The 23648-nt window shown below is 35.2% G+C and overlaps 1 protein-coding gene across 1 annotated transcript; it reads left to right on the plus strand.

Annotated features, from left to right (window-relative positions):
* The first annotated feature begins 5338 nt into the window (after positions 1 to 5338).
* LOC139973804 (uncharacterized) lies at positions 5339 to 15089 on the plus strand. The gene is made up of 8 exons (XM_071980672.1): positions 5339 to 5493; positions 8745 to 8790; positions 9416 to 9585; positions 10167 to 10431; positions 11019 to 11233; positions 11494 to 11799; positions 12531 to 12798; positions 14352 to 15089. The coding sequence occupies exons 1-8, from the start codon at positions 5404 to 5406 to the stop codon at positions 14585 to 14587; spliced, it is 1596 nt and encodes a 531-aa protein (XP_071836773.1). The 5' UTR covers positions 5339 to 5403; the 3' UTR covers positions 14588 to 15089.
* The last annotated feature ends 8559 nt before the right edge of the window (positions 15090 to 23648 follow it).

The raw sequence follows: 23648 nt of genomic DNA on the forward strand, positions 1-23648 counted from the left end.
TTAGCTGGTTCTTTGTGCTTTGGGAAAAATGTAACTTGTGTTGTTCATTCTGTTACAGGTACACGTTTCGATAAGAATAGGGGTAAAGCTTTCAGCACGTATGACCGAGATAATGATGAGTGTGACGATTTCAACTGCGCGGAAGGACACCGAGGCTGGTGGTGGCACTCAAATCATTGGTGCCGAAATTGTCAAAGAAATGATTACTGTGACCAGTTTCCTTACAGTAGAAGCTGTTAAACCGTTTGCACCAGCAACAACCTTAATGGAGATTACAACGGCGGCCGTGGAGAAAACATCTTCTCTGAGCATAGTGTTTACTGCAACCTTAGGTCCACGGAGATGAAAATTCGACCTTCCTCTTGAGCACAAATATTTCAGTAACGTCGATATAATATGTTTGGATTGAGATTTAATGTTTCAACCAAACTATTTGAGAACAGAAATGTATCGTTAATTCAAGCAACTTTGTCCTTAGTGTTTTGGATTCATTTTCGATCCTATTATATTGTATAATATATATCATGACAATGAAATTCATGAACATGACCTGTCAAGTTTCATTTCAAATTCTCTTTTATTCAAGAAGGCATGAATGAGATCATTTTTGCCCTAATGCTATCTACTTAGGATAATGACAGTACCGCAACGCCAACCATTTAAACGTTTTATGTTCAAAATTGTGGGAGGAGCCTAGTCACACTTTTACTTTCATAAGCAAAGTTTGGTGTCGTGATTAAATTGGCATATTGCCACTATTAGTTTTACGACACAATGGATTATAACCTATACTACCATAGTGTGGTTCACAGTGATTTCTGCTTTTCAAGTTTCTAATGCGATGGATTTATTTTATGTTTTCTTTACAAGAAGAAAATAGAAAGGAAATATCATTAATTGGATTAACTATTGCGCCTTCTGTCAAGTTGCTGCTCAGATCTTAAGTTTCATTTAATGTGAATTATGTGTTTCTTTGGATTTCCAAGAACAATCACATAATCGATACCCAGAACTTATCCTTGGTTGGAAACAGTTGGCGGCAGATCATACCTACGTCTTAAATGGTGATTAAATAATTATTAAAATGAATGAAATGTGGTTAGATTTCGTCAATTCTCGCGTAGTATCATTAATCACGCATTTTGGAATGATATAATAAGAAAGGATGTACAGAAAAAAACGTTGTTTTTTCCTTTCTTTCACATCATTGTACATAAGTAACATTTCTACAGGACATGTATTTGTTTGTACTGTCATGCTAAACCGTTCCCGCGCACTGAAATATGTGATGTGGCGAAAGGAACTTGTGTAGCATATACTACATGATATTACATATTCTCCAAAGTTAACACATCTCATTAAGCACACAAACCAAGTACTATAATGGTATAAATCATGCTGTGGTTGGGAGTTTCATATACACTCTATACGGTTAACAATATTGCCAAATGTTAGTCTCGTGGTAGATCAAGGGATACATATGTTGAGTCAGAAGGTAAGTAATTGTTCATAAATTTCCAAAGCAGGTTCGTTACGTTTTATGAATTTCGTTGCTGACTATGATATTCTTCGTTCACTGTGCCTTAATTTAATTTACAAAACTTACAACAATTTAATCAGGGATATGTAAGTGTATATTACTTAAGTTCCCAACAGATGAACAAAGTAAAATCAAGTTACGTGTTCGTTCATGCGACGTGAACAATTCCCTCTGTAAAAATGTCTAAGCAGTTTTGAGATTCCATGGTCCTTAATGCATCTAACGTCTCCTTTTCTGGGAAAAGAGAGGCACCAATCGTTGATAACGTGCTCGTCATCATATCATGAGATGAGCACTGCCTAAGAACCCACCTGTGATCCTAATTATGTCGAGGGTTCACAGATGACAGCTTACGGTTTTCGCTGACGGGGGGGGGGGGGTGTTATTATATGTGAACACAATGTTAATACACTAAGAGTCTTAGCACTTATTATCGAAATATTTCCTTTTTATACGTCAAAATACACAACAAACAAATATCGAAATGTATGCACCCCCACAGGCACTACTCAAGGAACCCTTGTAGATTGAGCTTCCAACATAGTCATGTTTCAAACTGTTTTTTGGTAATGATGGAACAGGTACAGTACCGTAACGATATCGAATATGCTTATCTTACAAATTAAACAAAAACAATGCAATCTGCAAGTTTGCAGGCCTTTAGGTGGCATACTCTTCTTAGAGTCTATAACAGTCCGCCCGAATGTCCTTCTACAGTAAAATTGCCAAAAAGCAGTAATAGAACATCTTTTTTGGCTATGTTTGTTGCTTGCATGTTATAGAACATTAATGGAAATAAATGTTGTGCAAAAATTTGGGTAAAGTAAAACCCCTTTAAGCCTCCCAGGAGCAGCGTACGAAAATTGTTGACTACTAATTGAAGAGGTCGTATACAAGTGATGGAAACTTCAGACTCTCATGGCAAAAAAATCTGCATCATACGGAACATTGACATATTTGCCACACAACAACGTTTGAATGGTTGGCGTTTCAAGTTTTATACCGCGGTATATTGTGTATCCCAAGTAGAGAGCATTAGTGAAAATGGATCCCATTCATGCTTTCTTGAAAAAGAAATAAATGAAACGAAACTTGAAAGGTCATGTTCATGAATTTCATTGTCATGATATATTTTAGAATAGTATGGCATTGAAAATGTATCCAAAACATCAAGTACAAAGATGATTGAATTAACGCAAATTTCTGTTCTCAAATAGTTTGGTTGAAACATTAAATCTCAATCCAAACATATTATATCGACGTTACTGAAATAATTGTGCTCAAGAGGAAGGTCGAATTTTCATCTCCGTGAACCTAAGGTTGCAGTTAGTAATATGTCAGAGAAAATCTTTCTCCGCGGCCGCCGTTGTAATCTCCATTTAGGTTGTCGCTGGTGCAAACGGTGTAACATCTTCCACTCTAAGGAAACTGGTCACAGAAATCATTACTATCGCAGTAACTGCATCAATGTTTCCCAACCCACCGCCTAGATTACCGTCCGCGTAGTTGAAATTGTCACACTAATCATTTTCTCGGCCATACGTGCTGAAAGCATTGCCCCCATTGTTATCGATAAGTGTACCTGTAAACAGAATGAACAACGCATATGACACATTGTTGGTGTTTTCAATCTGAAATTCCTCTCGCCATCATGAACTTAAACCTTTTTTAAAAGGAGGGGGGGGGGGTTCGTCTCAACGGGTCTTAGGTTGCAGTTAGGGGGTAAAGAGGGAAGTATGGACCTATTAACTGAAGTAACATAAAAAATAGCAGCAATGAGATTTTTAACTGCAGTCTTGTGTATTTATGAACTGTTGTTAATAGCACACAATAGCAACTTGAAAGAACAAAATAGTAATGCAACAAGAATGTAAGGTGGCATCTTGTAGTTTGGTTAGGTGGCCATATTCCCGCAACTGTGTTAAATGTGGACCGTCTACATGAACGGTATTAAGTTTCAAAACAATACAGAGAAATGTTTCTTGCGACCCTTATTGTTTGTACAGAGTTCATGTGCCCAGTCATCACAACTTTGACATTTCATCCTCTGCTCTCCAGCATTGCTGTTATTTCTTTTCTCAATTTAGACAAGACCAGTCTTCACCTTTCTTGGGACAATTAAGTTTGACTGCTTTAGGTGGAATAATCCTTTTTTTAAAACTTTTTTGCTTTTTGTAGTTTTGATGGCGTCCTCTTTTCGTGTTTGATTGTTTATTGTTTACCATCTTATTCGTATCCTGGTGAGAGAACTGGTGAGAACTTTAGCGTGGTTTATATTTCTTTATTTCTTCGTTCTTTAGAGGACCCTGATAACTCACTGAACAACGACTCATGCTCCGGAGAGCTAGTTCCTATTGTTACAGTTGTAGCTGGATAGATATCTTAATGTTGATGATACAGTAGCATGTTATGTTGTAGCTGGATATATATCAATTGCTGGTGCTGATACTGTAGCAGAACTAGTTCCGGATGGTTATGTCTCATTCCATCTGTACCATACATCAACGTTATTAAATATTCTCCATGATAGAAGTTATATATGGAATTGTTCCACAAATTAACAAAAAGCATGTCCAATGAACTCAATACTACGTCAGACCATAATAAGTCTTCCATTCATTTGTATACCTGTATATAGTGTTAAGTAATGTAAGATACAATGCGTATTTGCGGATTAAGTCCATTCACATGACATGTTAATAGGAAGGTATGTTATCAAAATGTAAGACATTTTTCTCAAAACAGATTGAAATGAAGAATACAGATCCATCGTAGCTATCGCTTTATTGTTATTTTTTTCCGGTTATTCACTAAGTTTATCTGTATTTTTGTAGGCACGTAATAAACACGTACCTAGAAAATCCCAAGAACGAGGAAATAGCGATTTTATACTGCGCGTGTAACACTACTGTCGTAGGAACAATACTAAAGGAAACTATTGAATTTCCAAATCCAAATGTTCCAAACGTAATTTTCTTATCGACTTGATTCCTTTGGCACACAAAAAAATAAGGGAATACATCAAGAAATAAGTAGTTAGTAAGAAAAAAAATGAAAGATTTAATGCTTTAAATATATATTTGTTATAGTAATGGCAACTACAAGTTTTAAAGGTCCTTCTTCGAAAAGAAAACAAATAAATTAGCAACAATGTATAATACCATTTGTGCCTGTTTCAAGTAGAAGGGAAATATACAGTTATGTTCTATGTGGGAATTTTTACCGAGAGGATCACTATTGATTATAGTATGAATACGTCACAAATATAATGATCAAATATGGATTTCAAATAAGAAATGAGATCTAATGAATTCTACTCTGACATTTGTTCATGTCAGATGGATTTTAAAATTCCTATAGCTAGTTTTCTATACCGCCTTCCACTGTATTAACGGGGTTACAAGGAGCAATGTGAGTGGGAAGGGTGACTTGCTCTCACTTTTTCCAGACCTATTGTTGGCCTTTTAAACCAATTCGTTCGGTAATATGCCACATAAATACTGACAACTCTGCAATACTTTTATACTTATTTATTTGTCATTATATGTCATATTGTTTATCTTAACGATGCCAAGAAATGAAAACTAAATATGACGTATGGTATTGCATCATTTCAATACCTTTTAAAGTAATAACATGTACCGTACTGTAGTGGTGCCATGAAATCTGAACATAAACCACGTGAGCAACGACTACCCTTGACAGGAATACTAATATAATAATAATATGTCTAGACGAATGAGTATAAGAATGGTTGCCTACCACCACTGTATTATCCCGGTTCATTTCGTATCGAGCGTAATTGTCGCAGTATGGATTTGACATTCATTCCAACTTTATACTGCAAGAGGTAACTTTGCACAATGTTGTACTTGTTTAGAAGACATCGTGGAGGTTTAACCTCTCTGTTTCTCATCATTTTTATTTCCAGCAGCGTGTCTTCTCAAGGAGGGGTAAGTTTTTCCCTTTTATTTTTAATATTTCAGTCGTAACATCTGTCAAATTACCGTTTCGATGTTAGTTCCCTTAACTACTATACCAATGACTCTGTATAAAAAACATCTTACGGAATTCTTCAATTGAAGTACACGTAATGACTGGATATGAAGTTAATCTGCAAAATATCGAGGCACTCTGAATTGTAAATTACATTGGTCGTTGAAAATGAGAAGATACGGAGTGTATTTTGCTAGCTGCGATGTGTACTGTGTATGCCTAAATTATTGCGAGTTATATATACGTAATATTTTGACCGACATGAAGGAATTAAAAAGAATATTCCAATAGTAAAAAAATATACACCTTATGGATGTCAAGTTATCGCCTCGTTATTTGATTTTTCTCTATTCGTTAAGCAAATAGTAGTATAGAACACATTTACCAACTGGTATATTTTATATTATTTCCTAAATTCCTAAAATAATGACTTTTAGAAAAAACTCAGACGGATTCCTTTAATCGAAGTACAAATAATTACTGTATATAAAGTTAATCTGCAAAATTTATACACATTTTGAACTGTAAAATGCATTGTCATTGAAAATAAGAAAATACAGAGTATCTTTCGTTAGCTGCGTTTTGTACTTAGTATGTTTGAATTTATGCGCGTTTTTGTTGAAGAATAAGCCTCATATCTTGCAGGCACGTATACTAATATACCACATCATAAACAGTAAGTCGTTATTCTTAAATTACTCTATAACAGCTAAACTTTATATTCATACTTTCTGAAGTCTTACTTTGTTTAATTTTATATACTGGATGGCAATGGGAGAGCTAACTTCTAAATATTATTCCACAACAATTTACACAATAAATTGATTATATAAAATCATATATTATTATATAAAATTGAAATAAAAAAATATCGCATATATCGTTTACGACATAAGATTCATTCTTAGAATTCTTTCTTAAAAACAAAATCGAACAAATGACAAAAAAATCTTTATCAGTTTTGTGTGATTGCTTAATTAATAAATTTCTTTGATCTTAAAAATCCCGATCCGACTCATACCTTAATTAACGTTGGAAAGATATGACTTTTCATAGACCACTGCTAATTATAGGAAACATTTTGTAACATTAATTCTGAATTGTTTCTTTTAATATGTTAATTTCAATATATTCAAATGCCGCTATCATATATAAAATATTCAGCAAAAGAGAAATCATGGCTTCGAAAATTTGGTTTGCTAACATTTACTTACCAGTTAGGAAAAAAGAACGAAAAGCAACTGCACATTTTCTGTCCGTCATTTATTGACTTCGAAGGTTCAGTCGGTGTAATTTTAAATAGGTATTTGAGAATATTCAGCTTTGATGAACATCTGCCTTCTTGAAAACTTTAGCATTATCTTATAAACACAAAGTGGATATGGAAGGGTCATTTTGTGGAGTGTCACTTGTTTGTTTAAGTAAACAAATCATTCTAGAACAATTGTCTATTCTGTCTCTGGGAACGCAGTGTAATAGTTGATTGTGTCCCTCAAATTCTACTTTATTGGAAAATCATGATAACGTACCGTAGTAGTTAAATACTTATTATTATTGTGACAAACTATTTCGAAAAAAGTCATTAAGCAGGATGCTAACTATTGAACTTTTTGTTGGACAATCATGAAAATGTACCGAAGTAGTTAAAGACTCTCTTTTATTGTGTCAACCATTTTATTGAAAAGTCATTACGCAGGATTTCAACTCTTTTCTCCTCAATTAAAGTCTAGGTTAGAATAGATAAAATAAGTCAACCTCCATTCATAAACAGTTCCTTTAGTTGCATGACAATTGATAAATGCATATCATTTCCATTTGTTTAAGATGTCCATAAATCGTTCTTTGATCTGACAAACAGTATAGCGTATTGTGTACATTTTGTTCATTGTAATATCAAAATGCGTTATTTTGGTCTAACAAAAATGTTTAATTTGCCTTTCCATGGAATTTAATGCTTCGTATGCGCTAAATATGCATAGTCGATACAAATTAAATAATTCCGTTATACACTAAATACCCTGTCGACTTAATTAACGACTTAACTAGTATAAATTATTAAGTTTGTGTACTAAATTAATATAAATGAACGATTACAATGAAGTAAGTCAAACTATATACTGACTTTACTCATCAAGACGTTGCTGTTGTAAGAATTGTCAACTGATTTAATCGCTGATATCGTTGTCGGTACTTTTAGGAAAATTTGCTATATATATAAATATACCAAATTTATCATTTGCGCCACATACCAAATATATTTATCATCGTTGTAAGAATAATATCAGTGTTGTAAGAATTGACTGTTTATCATTTATCAATTGCTGTTAAAAGGTGCATCATTGGCCGTAGTAAGGATTGTCAATTGATTTAATCATTGATGTCGTTGTCGGTTCTTTTAGGAAAATATACAAAATAATGTTATCAAGACGGTACTTCCTTTCATTGCAGCATTTTTTAACGCGCTACAAAGTTTCATCATATTTACGCTTATCCCAAACAGCTGTAAATACAAGTAAAACTAATTAGTTTCTATTAATAGTCACCATCATTTAATGTGTGTAAAAGTTACATTTTTTTCTTCATTTCCAATATAAATAATGAGTTCCATTTTATCGTAATTCGTGAATACACAATGCAGAGGTGAAATTTGCAAAGAATCTCTTTAATGAAAAATGTTCATGTGAATTAATTGAATTACATATTGCATTAGAAAAATACTATATTTTGAAGGTTTACACGTTTCTTTCATAAAATTATATTTTCCACAAGAAACTCTATTGAACAGAATATATTGTTTTAAACTACAAAGAAGGCAAAACCTAATAGAAATAGAGTAAATATTTATTGTCTAGAGGAAATTAATCGGCTTCAAAACAAGCTAAATGTATGGGACATTAAACCTAAACAATATTACAATGTTTCAAAACAATTCTAAACTTAAACGTTCGTCGGTCTGTGTTTTGTACTGTGAGAAATGCCATTTTTTATCGGTGTACTGTCAATAAGTCTTTTTTTACTTGTACTAAAATTACAAGCAGCTATGTGAAATATTGTAATTGATATATGATAAAATAAAAATAAAGAATTACCTTTACAGAAGACAATGTAAAATAAAAAAAAAATTGTAACGTTGTCACATTTTACTATATAGTAGTATACTTTATATATTGGGCAATCATTATATTGAATTATTTTGCCCTTATTTTAGCCGGAACGTCAAAGGAGCGTAAATGACCACGGAGACCAAACTTTGAGTAAGTGTACTTTTAAGTGTTTAAACCTTTAAAACGTTAACGACATTGTAACATTTTCCTACCCTTATTTCCTCTCCCCTTCACTGATCTCAACCGCAAGTGAACCTCCACAGAAGATAGAGAATCATAGTCTTATCTTTTACAGACAACTATATCATATCATTTGGAAAATGTTCAAACATATATAAAAGTATATGATATAGAAATTGTTTGGAACTTACCGTGAAAGCCATCAGATGTTGTTAACATAACTATTGTAAAATAAGAGCTTTGCAACTTCAAATATTGACCGTCTTTAAATACGGTTTTTGGTAACTTACTAAATATTGCACGGATTAACTTCATTTAAAAAGAAAACTTTAAAATTGGAAACTGTTTGAAATAATACAGACCAGAAATTAATAGTAACTAGATATTAAAATCACATCTAACTAATTGTTATGCCACATTTTTCTATACTGTGGTCAGGAAATGACGCAAGTGGTTGTGACGATTGACATAGTAAACACTAAAGGTAGGCTATATGATCTCGGATTCTCAATGCTATGAAATAAAAACAAACTATTGTTGAAATCTCTTAGCTTGATGTGAGGTAGGCTTATGTTGTGATACTTTATCCTTTTAGCGTCATCGTTTTTCTTCTACCAACGTGCTGAATACCCACGAGACTGCCATGAAGTGCTAAGCCAATGTCCATCGTCTAGAAACGATGGTGTTTACGTCATCAAACCAGATGGCTATCCCGAACCTTTTGAAGTATATTGTAACAACAGTCTAGGTGATGGCGGATGGACGGTAGGTGTTGTATTTCATACTGTGAATATTGTGTTTTCATTGTAAGATTTGTCACCAGAATTGAAATTATTCTTGTTACAATAATACATTGCTCATACTACAGAACTTTATATACTATAATGATGTAATAATATATAGTTTGATGTTACACATTGGGCTCGGCAAGCTTTAAAAAATATTTATGTCTTACCAAACGAAGCTGTTCGATTCATCTGTCATGCTCCTTCGCAAAATGAACCGAACCATATCTAAATTCCAACATAGTTTTCCAATACGTTTTAATACTTTCCACATATTCCTGACTTAAATCAGAATGCTATATTTGCGAATGGTAACGCAACTCATATATTTGTCATGTTTATATAATATTCGTTTCAATATTTATTAGATTATTTGTTGTTGTTTGTAAGTGATTTTAATTTGTTTTTTAATATCTCATTCTTCTCTTCCTGCAGGTTGTTTGTTCCATGTTTCAGTATAGTTTGCCTTTCGTTCGTTTCTCAGAAGTCTTATAGCTAATAGCTAACGGTCTTACAATTCAATCAGTTTGATATTTTTGATGTCTCAAATTATTTCAACAGGTCATACAGAGACGAGAGGATAGTTCAATCAACTTCAATCGTTCGTGGGACGAATATGAAAACGGTTTTGGTTTCCTTTCTCATGAATTTTGGCTCGGCAATGAGAAGATATCCTACATCACCAATCAGAGGAAATATCAGCTCCGCATGGATATAACTACAGAATCCGGTTGTTCATTCTTCGTGACGTATGAAACTTTCCGCATCAGTGACAGCTTCAGTCATTACAAACTGGTTAGCACCGGAGAGTATACCGGAGCAGCAGGTGGGTTACTAAACTGATACACTTCTTAACTGAACACGTTTCTCGCCCGAAGTGACATTTAATATGTTTCATCAGTGAAATTAAAATATTGCCATTATTGCTTATTCACACGTTTCAATTATTTGATGATATTAATTTTTTGACATGCAGTGTGATAAAGAGCGGGACTATTCCGCTCACTAACAATATGCCTCCCAGCCTCAACCAAGCTGACACCCATGCCATAAACCAAGATATATTTGGAAGAATTAGCTCGTTGTTATATTTAATATTCATTTTGCAGCATCTAAATTGTATTTCCCCCATTAGCACTTTGTTTGGCCTTGCTATCAAGCACTCAGCTCAGACATAGTTTCTTCATTAATCGATGCATTTTGTTCATCTAGTAAAGGCAGAGAGTGATTAGCTATTTATTTCATTTGTTTATTTAGATGTGTCATTTAAGCTGTGAAGCATGTTTTGCATTTTTATACAATATCAAATAATAATTTATGAACATGATGTGTTATTGAGATAATAGATCATCGTACACTTTGCATAACGCTTTCCTTTTTGATGTCGTTACTTAATCGTTATTCCTATTCCAGACCCATGCATCGAGTGGTGTCCCACCAACAAGGTTCTCAACAGGTGCAAATGTGAAGGTTCATGTGCCGATCCTACATGTACCGAATCATGCTCTAGCACACCCACTTGCGTTTGTCCCGATGGGTTCTTGATGGACGGGGAACACTGTATACCTAGAGAGAATTGTACTTGTTTCATAGAGGAAGCAGAGAACGGTCAAGGAGTAGTTCTAACGGTAAGATACCATTTCTAAATGTTTACGTATCAAACTAATTTACAATGAGGAAAAAAGCCGGAACAAAACAGTTATTATGGTGCTTGAAATTATTAATTTTAAAAACGTCAATTTTTTTTCCTGCAGCTGCTCTAATTTTATGAAGGAATGTCACATATTGCACTACTTATTATGTCTCCACATGGAACATTGAGTATTCCCATTAAGGGATTTAAGTATCATGTATCTACTTGAAAATGCTCACCGTTTTATCTCGTTAGGAAGGTGAAGTATATGTGAACCCTTCTTGTACCAAACGATGTTCTTGTAACAGCGGTCTGTTAAGCTGTGATGATACATACCGGTGCAGTCCCAATGGTAACTGTGAGGAACGACAAAGCGTATTACAGTGTTACTGTAACACAGGGTACACGGGCGATGGAGTCGAGTGTACTCAATCCACTTCTGTCGACTGTGGTGGATTGAGAGGAGCAACATCGGATAGTATCCAAAATATACAACCAGCTGGGTGGACAGATGGGCCATTTCAGGTCACGTGCGATGTCACAGATGGAGGAGGCTGGTTGGTATGTCATTAATCGTCCACCTAAATGTTTTGTTATTTCAAGGATAAATATTGGTAAAGTTCAATTTACTTAATTTTCATAGCCATTGTTGTACTTTTCATGAGTTTCAATGCTGATTATAGTACGAAATGTAGTGGTCCATCTGGACGCTATAAGATATAAATCTCACCAAAAAGGTTTTTAATTTTGAAACTTAGTCTAAAGCGGTTTCTGTCTTAATGTAAAGGGACTGGGGAAGTGGAGTTGATGGTCTATCAAGTTGATTGGTTTTTGTTTCCTGTCTCGTGGAAGACTTTTCTGATACGAATATTTCTGTAATTTTAGCATAAGTATTATTTAAAGTAAGTCTAGATTATATTCGATCAAATTGGAGAGTCATGTATGTTTCGTCCTCTATAGACGATCATTATTCTCCTTGATTAGTGGAGTTATATTTATAATGTACAATTGTAGTTGCCTAGACACGTTGCTTTTGACATGTCTTGTTCGTAGTTAATTGAAAATAAAGTGCATTGCATAATGAGATCATTTCATCATAGGCATGAAAATATAAGCTTCACGTCTACTGTTGGAGAAGCAATGAAATATGTTTGACTTTTGCATATGAAGTAATACCAAGTTTATGAAAATGAATGATAACCCTTGCAGGTAAATAGTAACCATTTATTAGAGATCGATAACCAGCTTTTTAAATGATTAAGTCCTTTTTCTTTTACTCACTGAACTTACAGGTCTTTCAACGCCGTGTTGATAGTAGCGTCGACTTTTTCTTATACTGGGACGATTACACAGATACTTTCGGCGACGTCGATGGAAATTTCTGGCTTGGAAATGACAAACTTGCAGCCTTGACGAGCCAAACTCAATATGAACTAAGAATAGACTTTGTTTCCAAATCTGGAGAACATTACTATGCTAAGTACAGTTCCTTCAGCGTAGGCAACGAGGCAACTAATTACTTACTCAGCGTCAGTGGTTATGACTCTTCCAGTACAGTAGGTGAGTTCTTCTTCTTCTTTCCCAACTACATTTTATAATCTGATGTGTCTGGTAGTCAAATAATATGATAGCTAAATGACCTATGATTGAACGGACTTCGTTCAGCGGTAATGAAATATGAAAAATGTGTAATCACCATATTAATAACAGGGTGATTAGCAAGAAAAGGTCTTCTGTTTTGGCATTTTCGACAATAGACATTAACTACCACAAGCTAGAAGCTTTAAAGATTGACAGAGAAAGCAACAAATCTAATGAGAATCCACTATTAACCTGTCATTAAAAAGAAGCAATATTATACGTACGATAGCAGCTATATGTGCTGTAAATTAAACTAGGCGATGATATTTACATGTCATTGTAAGCAACAACGTCAATAAAAACATGAATTAGCTGCATCGAGATGACTCGATGTATCCAGGATCGTGCGGATATCGGAAGAACCTCGTAGATATTTATTGTAAATGTGACTGTTCGTCGTAGATTCTCACCAAGTTGTATCGACCAGGCTGGACATATGTAATATGTTTGTAGCATACCGTAACGTCCCAGTGTAGATGACATGGAATGCCAGCTTTAAGTGTAAAGTAAAATAAATGGAGCTCCATAATCACAATGTCAAATGGCTATGGTCACTTAGGTGTTGTTGTAAGATGATGTTATCAGATTTATCAAAATGTTATGCAGTGCAGCCTTTTAACCCCCCACCCCTCCCACAATAAAATAAATAAAATAAAAGGGAAATAATTGTATAAATACATTTTTGATATGAAATATTATTTGTGTGATTGGGAGAACATTGTAATTTGATTTGGTAACAGCTGCAACCTGTCATTTAAATTAGTATTCCAATTTTCAGAAAGAAAACTATAAATCAATAGTCTAGCAATATCATGTATTTTAACTTTTGATTTACAATGGTTAGATATAGCATAATGATATATCAAGAGAGAGAGGTTATTAATTTTGGAATATAAAGAAAACTGAAAACTGAAAACCCGAAAGGAGGTAACATAAAAACCGGCGTAATGTCACACCGTTTTCGATATGCACAACAATCATAAGATCAAAAATAAAAATTTCATTAAGTTTGATATAATGAACGAATTACAAGCACGTGTTCAACAGATGTCATATGTTAAGTACCTCCAGTGGCTCATGTCGATAGCTATCCCGAACACATGATTACATTATCACACACGGGTGTGTGTTTTCCAACAAAATATTAGTCCTGTGACAAAAATTGGAGCATGTACACACACCGCATCTTCTCTATCTAGCATTACGCATACAAAAAGGCAAAGATGTGTGCGCTATTACATGTTTTGACCTATCACAATATTACACAATAACTCATACAGAGTACATCTCGTGGCTACAACAACATAGAGAAAGAAAATTAGAAGAGCAAAACTGTCAGATTTTAATATTTGATAGTTCCATGAAATGACCGGTCAATCTTTTACAATACTATCAGAATTGTAACCTGTTTCGCCTTCGTTTTGTTCTATAACTGTTCTTGATTCCATACACTCTTGTTTCCTCTTACCTAGGTTACGACGCTATGACTTATAGCAACGGTGCTGAATTCTCTACACGAGATCGTGACAACGATGGTTATTCTTATAATTATGCCGATTATTATAAATCCGCATGGTGGTATAATTATAATTATTATTGTGACCTCAATCGACGGTACACTGGATCTTATACCATTTATTGGTATAACTTCCCTGGCGGTAATTACAACATAAGGTCAACAGAAATGAAAATACGACCTCGAACCTGATGAAGCGTTGAAGAGACCAAGCGAGGAACACATACGCATACAAAAGATATTTTGTGGATGGTTTTCGTTCAAATACAGTCCTCTCTTATACTGTGATTAACTAATTCAACAGTGATTTCATCATGCAACTAATGTAGTAATTAAAGTCTACCCTACTGTTGGGATTCAAACTCCTCAAAAATTCCATTCGTTCGATGCATTACTTTTGATGAACCTCGCTGGCCAGAGTATTCCAGATAACAATAAACCATCTGGACATGTAGTTACAAACACGCTTGAAGAGTGATAGAACCAGGAGGGAATTTTTGAAATACTCTGACTGTATTGTAGATCTCAGATAAATCAGTATTCTCATTGGAAAAAGAAAATGCGTGGTAACCACTTGTTAATCACTGTGGATAAAGATTTCACAACGCTGAAATATGTGTGGTAGAGACTTGACAATACTGAATAATGATCAATTTGACATAATATGAAATAAATATGCATAAACAAACAAAGAAATAAAGTATGCGTTGTTCTCTTTCTACTAGTATAACGTCCACAAATTATTTTTATGTCAAATGACTAGCACAAATAATAATTTATTGACTCATACAAAAGTGCTATACGTTTACCTAACAAACCATTACCGACTAAATGTTTTCTACCTTCATGAGGTTTGTGCCTGCATGAATAGGGTGATAAATGCATCCATGTGTTTTACAGAGCCTCTGGCATTGAAAAGAAAAGACAAAAACACATTATTTCGTTGTCATTGACGATTATTTTTCCGACTTTATGGTAAGCCCTTTATGTTTTGGTAGGCTAACATCTTGAAGCCTCATAAAATTTTACGAGATATGATTCTAACACCAAAAAAAAAATTAGACTTGGTAAAATGTCATTGGCGGGAGATATGTATTGAAGTATACTGTGCAAACAAATTTAATACCTGTCTTACAATGCAGTTAGTAGATTTCCGACTGGGATTATAGTCGTTTTAAACACTTACAATCACATACTCATAATCAAGTTTGCAAATCCTTCGAAAACGTTCGATACTATTGCTTTGTCGACGCTCGAAAGAATATCTGTCTTTGAAATGTGCAAAGTTAATAATTACCAATATTTGCGTTTAAACATTCCTTATGGTTAACCGCTGAGTTTTTGAGAAAAAAATGTCGGAAACTATCAAACAGTTATATTTTGGGAATAGGGTCGTCATTTCAAGATACAATAATCGAAGTTTCCAAACAACTATATAGACAACTTTCAATTTTGGATACATTACCGTGGTCAAAACTTCAGATAAAATGGAGACTATAACCATGGAGTACTAATCTTTCTCTCGAGAACATCAGGAAGATTTATCTTGAACTCAGGCATTAATGAAAGAGGCTTCATCCTTGACCTTGAAAATACGGACAGGTAAGTCAAACAGTAGACATTTTATGCAGGCACAGTGGCGTAGCACAAGGGGGCGTGGGGGGGGGGGCGACAGCCCCTATAAAATCTTGTCGCCCCCACTCGCACCCCACTGGGATTTTGGGTGTCGAAAAAAATACATGTGCGAAAAATATATCATTGATCTGAATGGTTTCGGATCTCCATGATGACCACTCATGAACGACCCTTCGACCGCGGACCGGCAGTAGGCTATAGTTGCTGAAAAACCGGACGTGACATAGCGCATATAGGCCGGGTTTTCACTTCTGGGACGTACCCTGATGCTCTTCAAACCGCTAAAAAACCAAACTTCCAAGAAAGGGGAGAATACTATCGCTGAGAATCAGTCTATCACCCTAATAATGTTTCAGACGCAATATTATTATGTAAGTTGGACATATAGTTCGGTCATTCAGTATGTTACTTGGCTGAAAGCCCAGTCAATCTTTCCTTATTTTCAACGCGCAATTTGCAGATTTGTCGAAAAATGTAAATCCTGTGTCAAACTCACAATTTTGTGGTATGACTCCCAGGACGGCAAGTCGATAAACTCACATGCAGTCGCGGCAGATGGATTCCTTCGCCTATAGTATATCCGCCGCCATTTTGGGGCATCGTTCCTATAGGCTTATGTATGAGGCCCTGGGGTCATTCCTTGACCAACTTGGTGCAATATAATGTGCCCATTTCGAAGTAAATGTATTCACAGATTGTTAGTTGCCATGGATTTGAACAAATGAGGGGTATTCCATCCTGAAAACATAGTGCAAAATGCTGCTGGGGTTTCCAGTTCGCCTCATCATTTGTCAACTTGCGCTGGGTTCTAATGTTGATGTCAATTGGAATCACTAATAACTGAAATAATCCACCAAAAATTAAGGCCGCATGAACTTTTTGCAGACTTCCTTAGTGACGAATTTTTAATTTTCTCCCGAAATCACGCAACTAGATGGCTGCTATCCAGCCTGGCAAGTCTCCAGCGATATGGCAGATATTGAAATCTGAAATTTTCTGCGTACGCTGCGCGCCAACCGATGGTGGCGCTCCGCTTAGACAGTACTTGCGGCCGGAATACTCGAGTCGATTACGCGCCTCACCCACGTTTCAAATCGGATCGACGCCCCTGCATACAAGGCTTGGGAAGTGTCATTTCCGACGATCTAGAAGGCTTTTTAAGCTAAAATTTTCGTTACGCTGCGCGCCAACCCACGGTGGCGTTCCGCTTAGAAAGTAACAAGACGCCCTCCCAGGAAATGGTCAAGACCCCCAGCGCCCCCACTGAAAACAATCCTGGATACGCCACTGTGCAGGCATCTAGTTTAGAACGCTGTCTTTAACGTATGACCTGTGTTAACGACCTGTTTACGACCTGTATACCGAATTTCCGAAGGTGGACAATTAATTCAATTCAATTCAATAATACACTTTAAATCACAATTTACATTCTTTGTGTTACACTCTATTCGTTTTATTGCGGACAAAAATATTGAATTTTAATCGACAATTTTATGCAGTAATAATTGTTCATATCAAACAAGGACCTACATAGGTTCGACTACCGACGTGTGGCAACTGACTGAAATATATATATAGGTGTTAGAATTCTCTAAAACGAAGAATATTTTGTTCATTTATTCAACAGGATTAAATGTATTCTTTCTAAATATTCTAAGTAACATATTTGCTTGAATTTCATGCCAGGAGTCGGCACTGGGATAATTCCGGGACCGTGTCCTTTTTGCGTTTTTAGCTAGTTCCGAAAAATGGGAATTACAATATTCGTTTTTGAACCATTTGTTTTTTCTAAGACACCTTCATAATTACCAGGTCCTTCCCTCGGTACAATCTCTTTCTTCTTCACATCAGACATAAGATGTATCATGTCTTACATTGCTTAATGCGCATATTTACGCTGATAGTTGAAAACCTTTGTAATTCAATTCAATCTTGCTGCTAACGTAATAAATGCAAACAACGAGATCGGATACAATATTCGTAAAACATGTCAAAGCAGCTTTTTGCGTCCTTTTCTATAATTGTGTCAACCTCATTGACCCCACGATGCCATAACGACATACATAATTAGCTTATCTATTCAAATCTAACTACATATGGTGGATTAAGAGTGGAAAAACTTTACAACATATAAAGTTTGTTATTCCGAAGTTAGTTTTCCGTTAGGATTGCAATAAAGCCCGCCCATAATATGAATATTTAAATTCTATGAACGTCATTGAATAATGAGGTAAATCATTTTGACTTTGCTGGCATCGTAAGCAACTCAGTACACCATTATGTTTAACACCGTGCTGTTTACATTGAGTATTGTGATAACGACTGTGATAACGACGCAACCTTTCGGATTGCTGTGAATGAATCTATTTTAAGCAACTGCTCATAAATAAACATATATGCTATTCGTTGATTGGTGGAATTCAAACTAGTGGATTTGGGGAAGTGTATGCGATTTATTTTAAATAAGGACTTTGTCAGGAAAAATATTTGGCTAATATCTTAGTTTGCTGTTTTGTGATGAATACATATAAACAACTCCATGGACTTGTCAAAAGTGTGGGAAAACGAAGAAAAAATGCAAAGGCTGCTTTACTATGTATTAAACAGTATTTTCTACGAGTTGATATTAACATGAAATGCATGTGATGATCGTTAAGTTCATTAAGAAAATGGTCGAATTTTCATCACAACGAATCTTAGGTTGCAATATGGAGTATTGGTGAAATTATAATTGATGTTCTCTCCGTTGCTTCCACTGCGGTCTCCCATTTGGGTTATTATTCGTGAACACAGCTTAACATATACTGCTGTACTGGAAATTGTTACATCAAGGAGTTGTTTTTGCACTACCTGGTTTCATCTAGTCCCATAACAATGTGTGCATTGTGTATCAAAGAGCCACCAGTCGCCTCGGTGCTTAAAGGCAGTGAAGATTCACCTTAAACCGCGTGCGGCCATCTGAAAAAGTTAACTTTCCGTTGCATGCAAGTGACGTTTTGTTCGTGTCGCTACAAAATGCAGACAGTAATGAAACGTGATACTTGTCCATCGCTGTATCGTTTGAATACCGTGCTGTGGGTATTGAACGCGGGTATATGTACTGACTGTACACTAGTGAATAATTACCGACGGTAGCAAGCTGTGTGTGTATTTTCTCGGATCGATGGTGGTTTTTAACCCTTCTGTTACACCTCATTCTAAACTAGGTCAAATTACCGGCATTAGACGTTTCTTTTTTGCGCGAGTCTTCACACCTTTTAACGGCGAAGTTTATACGTTACATCCGTCAGTATTCCTTTTGTGGGTGCCGAAAGATTTACGTCTGCTCTTATATGGACAGTTACCTGGAAATGGGTGTAACGGGAACACTAAGAGTTAAGAGGACTTGAGAAGTCTCAACAGGGTATAAAAACTGCTGCCCGACATGGAAAATATATGTACAATGTCTTAACGGTTCTTGGAGCACTAATTTATGGATTTTTCACGATATTTGCTGGAAAAAGATTTAAACTGAATATATATGTTACGGTTTAATCAGGTCCTTGATTCCACACTTTACTAAAAACTGCGATTATTCGACAAGCAGGGAAGTACACAAAAAATATCGAAAGTGCTGGAACATGTACCCAATGTTTTATTCCCCCAAAAATATATATGTATCATTAATTTAATGTATTGTAATGAATATACAGATGTACGTACTTATTGTTTACAAAAACAATTTAATATTTCTCTTTTTTTCTTTGATTTCTTTTTGTTATCAATTTTGCTGAATAATCTAAAAATGCAAAAAATGACTATGAGAGACAACAAAAATCAATACGGCAATCGTGTAAACTGTTTCACGTGACAGAAGTTGATAACGAGGTCGTTCAAAACTCCTTTAAGGTTCAAGAAATGGCGCCCTGTCACTTTTGCTATAGGTCCACTTATTAATCATATGCAAAATGTTGTTTGTGAGAGTGTTTGGTTGGGAGGGTGAGACAACCCTGCAACTTTTAAGGAAACGTGATTGTTTAAGTAGTTGAAGCATGAGCTTCCTATATGGAATTTGGCAGTACGGACATACAGCCCGACGAAATCGACGCAAGAAAGCTGTCCTTGCGTTTGCAACGGATAAGGAATCAGTCCCAAGTTTCAAAACACCAGGCAGTGGCTCTAGTCTATTGAAGTGTCGTTCCTACTAAAGTTGAATATCACCCGTTGTACCTTCACTACTATAAACAAATAGATATACGCCAAATATAATGACAAACACGGAAAGGAGAAGAAAAAGAAAAGGAAATAGAAGGCGCTAAAGGAAAACAAACCTGTGTTTACGTTTGGGCTGCCCAGTTGATTCATTATGTAGTTGTTGGTTTCAGAATCTATTTGAAATGTATATATATATATATATATATATATATATATATATATATATATATATATATATATATATATATATATACCCACTCTCCCATGCTCCTTGTAATCCCGTCAATGCAGTGGGATGAGGTATAGAAAATAAGCCATAGGAATTTTAAAATCCATCTGACATTAACAAATGTCAGAGTTGAATTCTTAAGATCTCTTTTCGTAATTCGAAATCAATATTTGATCATCATATATGACGTATTTAAATTAAAATCAATAGTGATCCTCTCGGTAAAAATTCCCCCATAGAACATTCTCAACTTTATTTTTCCTTTCTACTTTAAACAGCCACAAATGGTATGATACATTGTTGCTAATTGATTAGTTTTCTTTTCGAAGAAGAACGTTAAAAACGTGTAGTTGCCATTACTATAACAAATATATATTTTTATGTATTCCCTTATTTTGTTGTTTGCCAAGGGAATCAAGTCGATAAAGAAAATTATGTTTAAGAACATTTGGATTTGGATATTCAATAGTTCCCTTTAGTATTGTCCCTACGACAGTAGTGTTACACGCGCAGTATAAAATCGCTATTTCCTCGTTCTTGGGATTTTCTAGGTACGTGTTTATTACGTGCCTACACAAATACAGACAGACAGATAAACTTAGTGCATAAGAGGAAAAAAATAACAATGAAGCGATAGCTACGATGGATCTGTATTCTTCATTTCAATCTGTTTTGAGAAAAATGTCTTACATTTTGATAACATACCTTCCTATCAACATGTCATGTTAATGGACTTAATCCGCAAATACGGTATTGTACCTTACTTAAGTTAACACCGTATACAGGTATGCAAATGAATGGAAGACTTATTATGGTCTGACGTAGTATTGAGTTCATTGGGCATGATTTTTGTTAATTTGTGGAACAATTCCATATAGAACTTCTATCATGGAGAATATTTAATAACGTTGATGTATGGTACAGATGGAATGAGACATAAATATCCGGAACTAGCTCTGCTGGACTATCAGTAACAGAAGGTGATACCTATCCAGCTACAACAGAAACATCAGGAACCAGCTCTGATGCAGTATCATCAACATCTAGTGTTATCTATCCAGCTATAACAGAAACATTATGAAACTAGTTCTACCACATTCTCACCATCAGCAAGTGATATATATATATATATATATATATATATATCCATTTATAACAAAAACACCAAGAACTAGCTATGCCACAGTATCATCAACATCAAGTGATGTCAATCCAGCTACAAATGTAACATCAGGAACTAGCTCTCCCTAGAAAGAGTTGTTGTTCAGTGAGTTATCAGGGTCCTCTAAGGATCTGAGAAATAAAAGAAATATAAACCACGCTACAGTTCTCACTATTTCTACTTACAAACGAGAACTAGATCACAAACAGAAGGATAAAAATAAGAGGGTAAACAATAAACAATGATATCCAAGAAAACACGAAAAGAGAAAGCCACCAAATTCACAAAGAGGAAACAATTCCAAAACAATGATGAATCCCTCTAAAGCAGGCAAACTTAAATGTCCCAAGAAAGGTAAAGACTGGAACTGCTAAATTACAAAGAAGATTGGGCTAACAGCAATGCTGGAGAGCAGAGGATTTAATATCGAAGTTGTGAATACTGGGCACATGAACTATGTACAAGCATTGAAGGATCGCCAGAAATATTTCTGTATTGTTTTAAAACTCAATATCGTTCTTGTAGATGGGACATTATCGACAGTTGGTTCACGTTCTCTACAGTTGCGGGATGTGGCCACTTAATAAAATTACCAGATGCCACCTTAACATTCTTGTTAGATTACTCTTTCGTTCTTTTTAGTAGCTATTGAGTGTTATTTACAACAGTTCATAAATACACAAGTCTGCAGTTAAATAGCGCCTTGCTGCTCTTTTTTATATGTTATTTCAGTTAAGAGGTCCATAATTCCCTCTTTACCCTCTAACTGCAACCTAAGACCAGTTGAGACGAAATCCCCCCTCCTTTTGAAAATGTATATGTTCATGATGGCGAGAGAAATTTCCGATTGAAAACACCAGAACTCGGAAAGCAATTATGAGAAACACAAATAAACTGAATATGAAATTGACTGTAACTACCATGTTGAACAATGCATTTACTTTGACTTGTTTTGACCTTCATGCAAGGAAATTCGTGAAGTAATTTGCCACAATAACTATCAGATTAAATCATTTCAGTGAGACATATTTTTCGTAGAATTTCATTTATACATGTTATACTGACACTTTTGGAATATTTTATGATATAGCAGAATGTTCTAATTATTATAAGAAATAGAGTAACGCTGATTGTTTGATTTGTTTTGTAAGGACAACGGAATAATAGAGTCAACGTAACGTTCAACGTAACATATTCAATATGACGGTCCTTAGTTTGACATGTTGCAAAGCAGGTTGTTAAAGAACGAATGGGATCAGGCAACGAGGCATCTGACTAACGATCATAAAGCTAAGGTAAAATACAAATGTTTTTGTCTTCTTTAGTACTGGTGCCTTATTAAAAGAAATCAAGCCAGGCGCGCCGCAAGCCTCGGCGGTGTGAAGGGCAAACAATACTTGTTTTTCCTTTTTTCTAAGAGTCAGAAAATGGACGTTGAGATAACACATCGGTTGGTATATGACTTTTCAGGAAAACTAATCAGCTTTACCCTCTGTGCCGAACTCTAACTGAACACACCCGATACACACAGAGAAGACAGTTGCTACTGTAAATTTGAAAGTTTTGTACCACAGTTAATTTGGATCGTGCTATAAATCGGTAGCATGTGCTATTAGGATTATAGTAAGAACTGAGGATATGTGTAATTCCAACAAATCAAGTTGTTGGGATATTTTGTGATTACACATATCCTCAGTTCCTACTGTAATCCCTATAGCACATGCTATCGATTTATCAAATTTTTCAACACGATCCAGTTTTTACTGTGGTACAAAACTTTAAGATTTACAGTAGTTACTGTAATCTCTGTGTGAATCGGCTGGAAAACAACATTTTAGTAATGATGGCACAGGTACAGTACCGTAACGATATCGATTGTGCTAATCTAAAAGCAATGCTATCTGCTAGATTGTAAGTTTTAGGTAGTATACTCCTATTAGAGTCTTTACCAATCCAATCTGCCCGAACGTTCTCCTTCTAAACAGTTCCACAAAGCAGTAGGCGGACATATTTTTTTGATATGTTTCTGGCTT

This window comes from Apostichopus japonicus, chromosome 9 (assembly GCF_037975245.1).
Source record: "Apostichopus japonicus isolate 1M-3 chromosome 9, ASM3797524v1, whole genome shotgun sequence".
NCBI lineage: Eukaryota > Metazoa > Echinodermata > Holothuroidea > Aspidochirotida > Stichopodidae > Apostichopus > Apostichopus japonicus.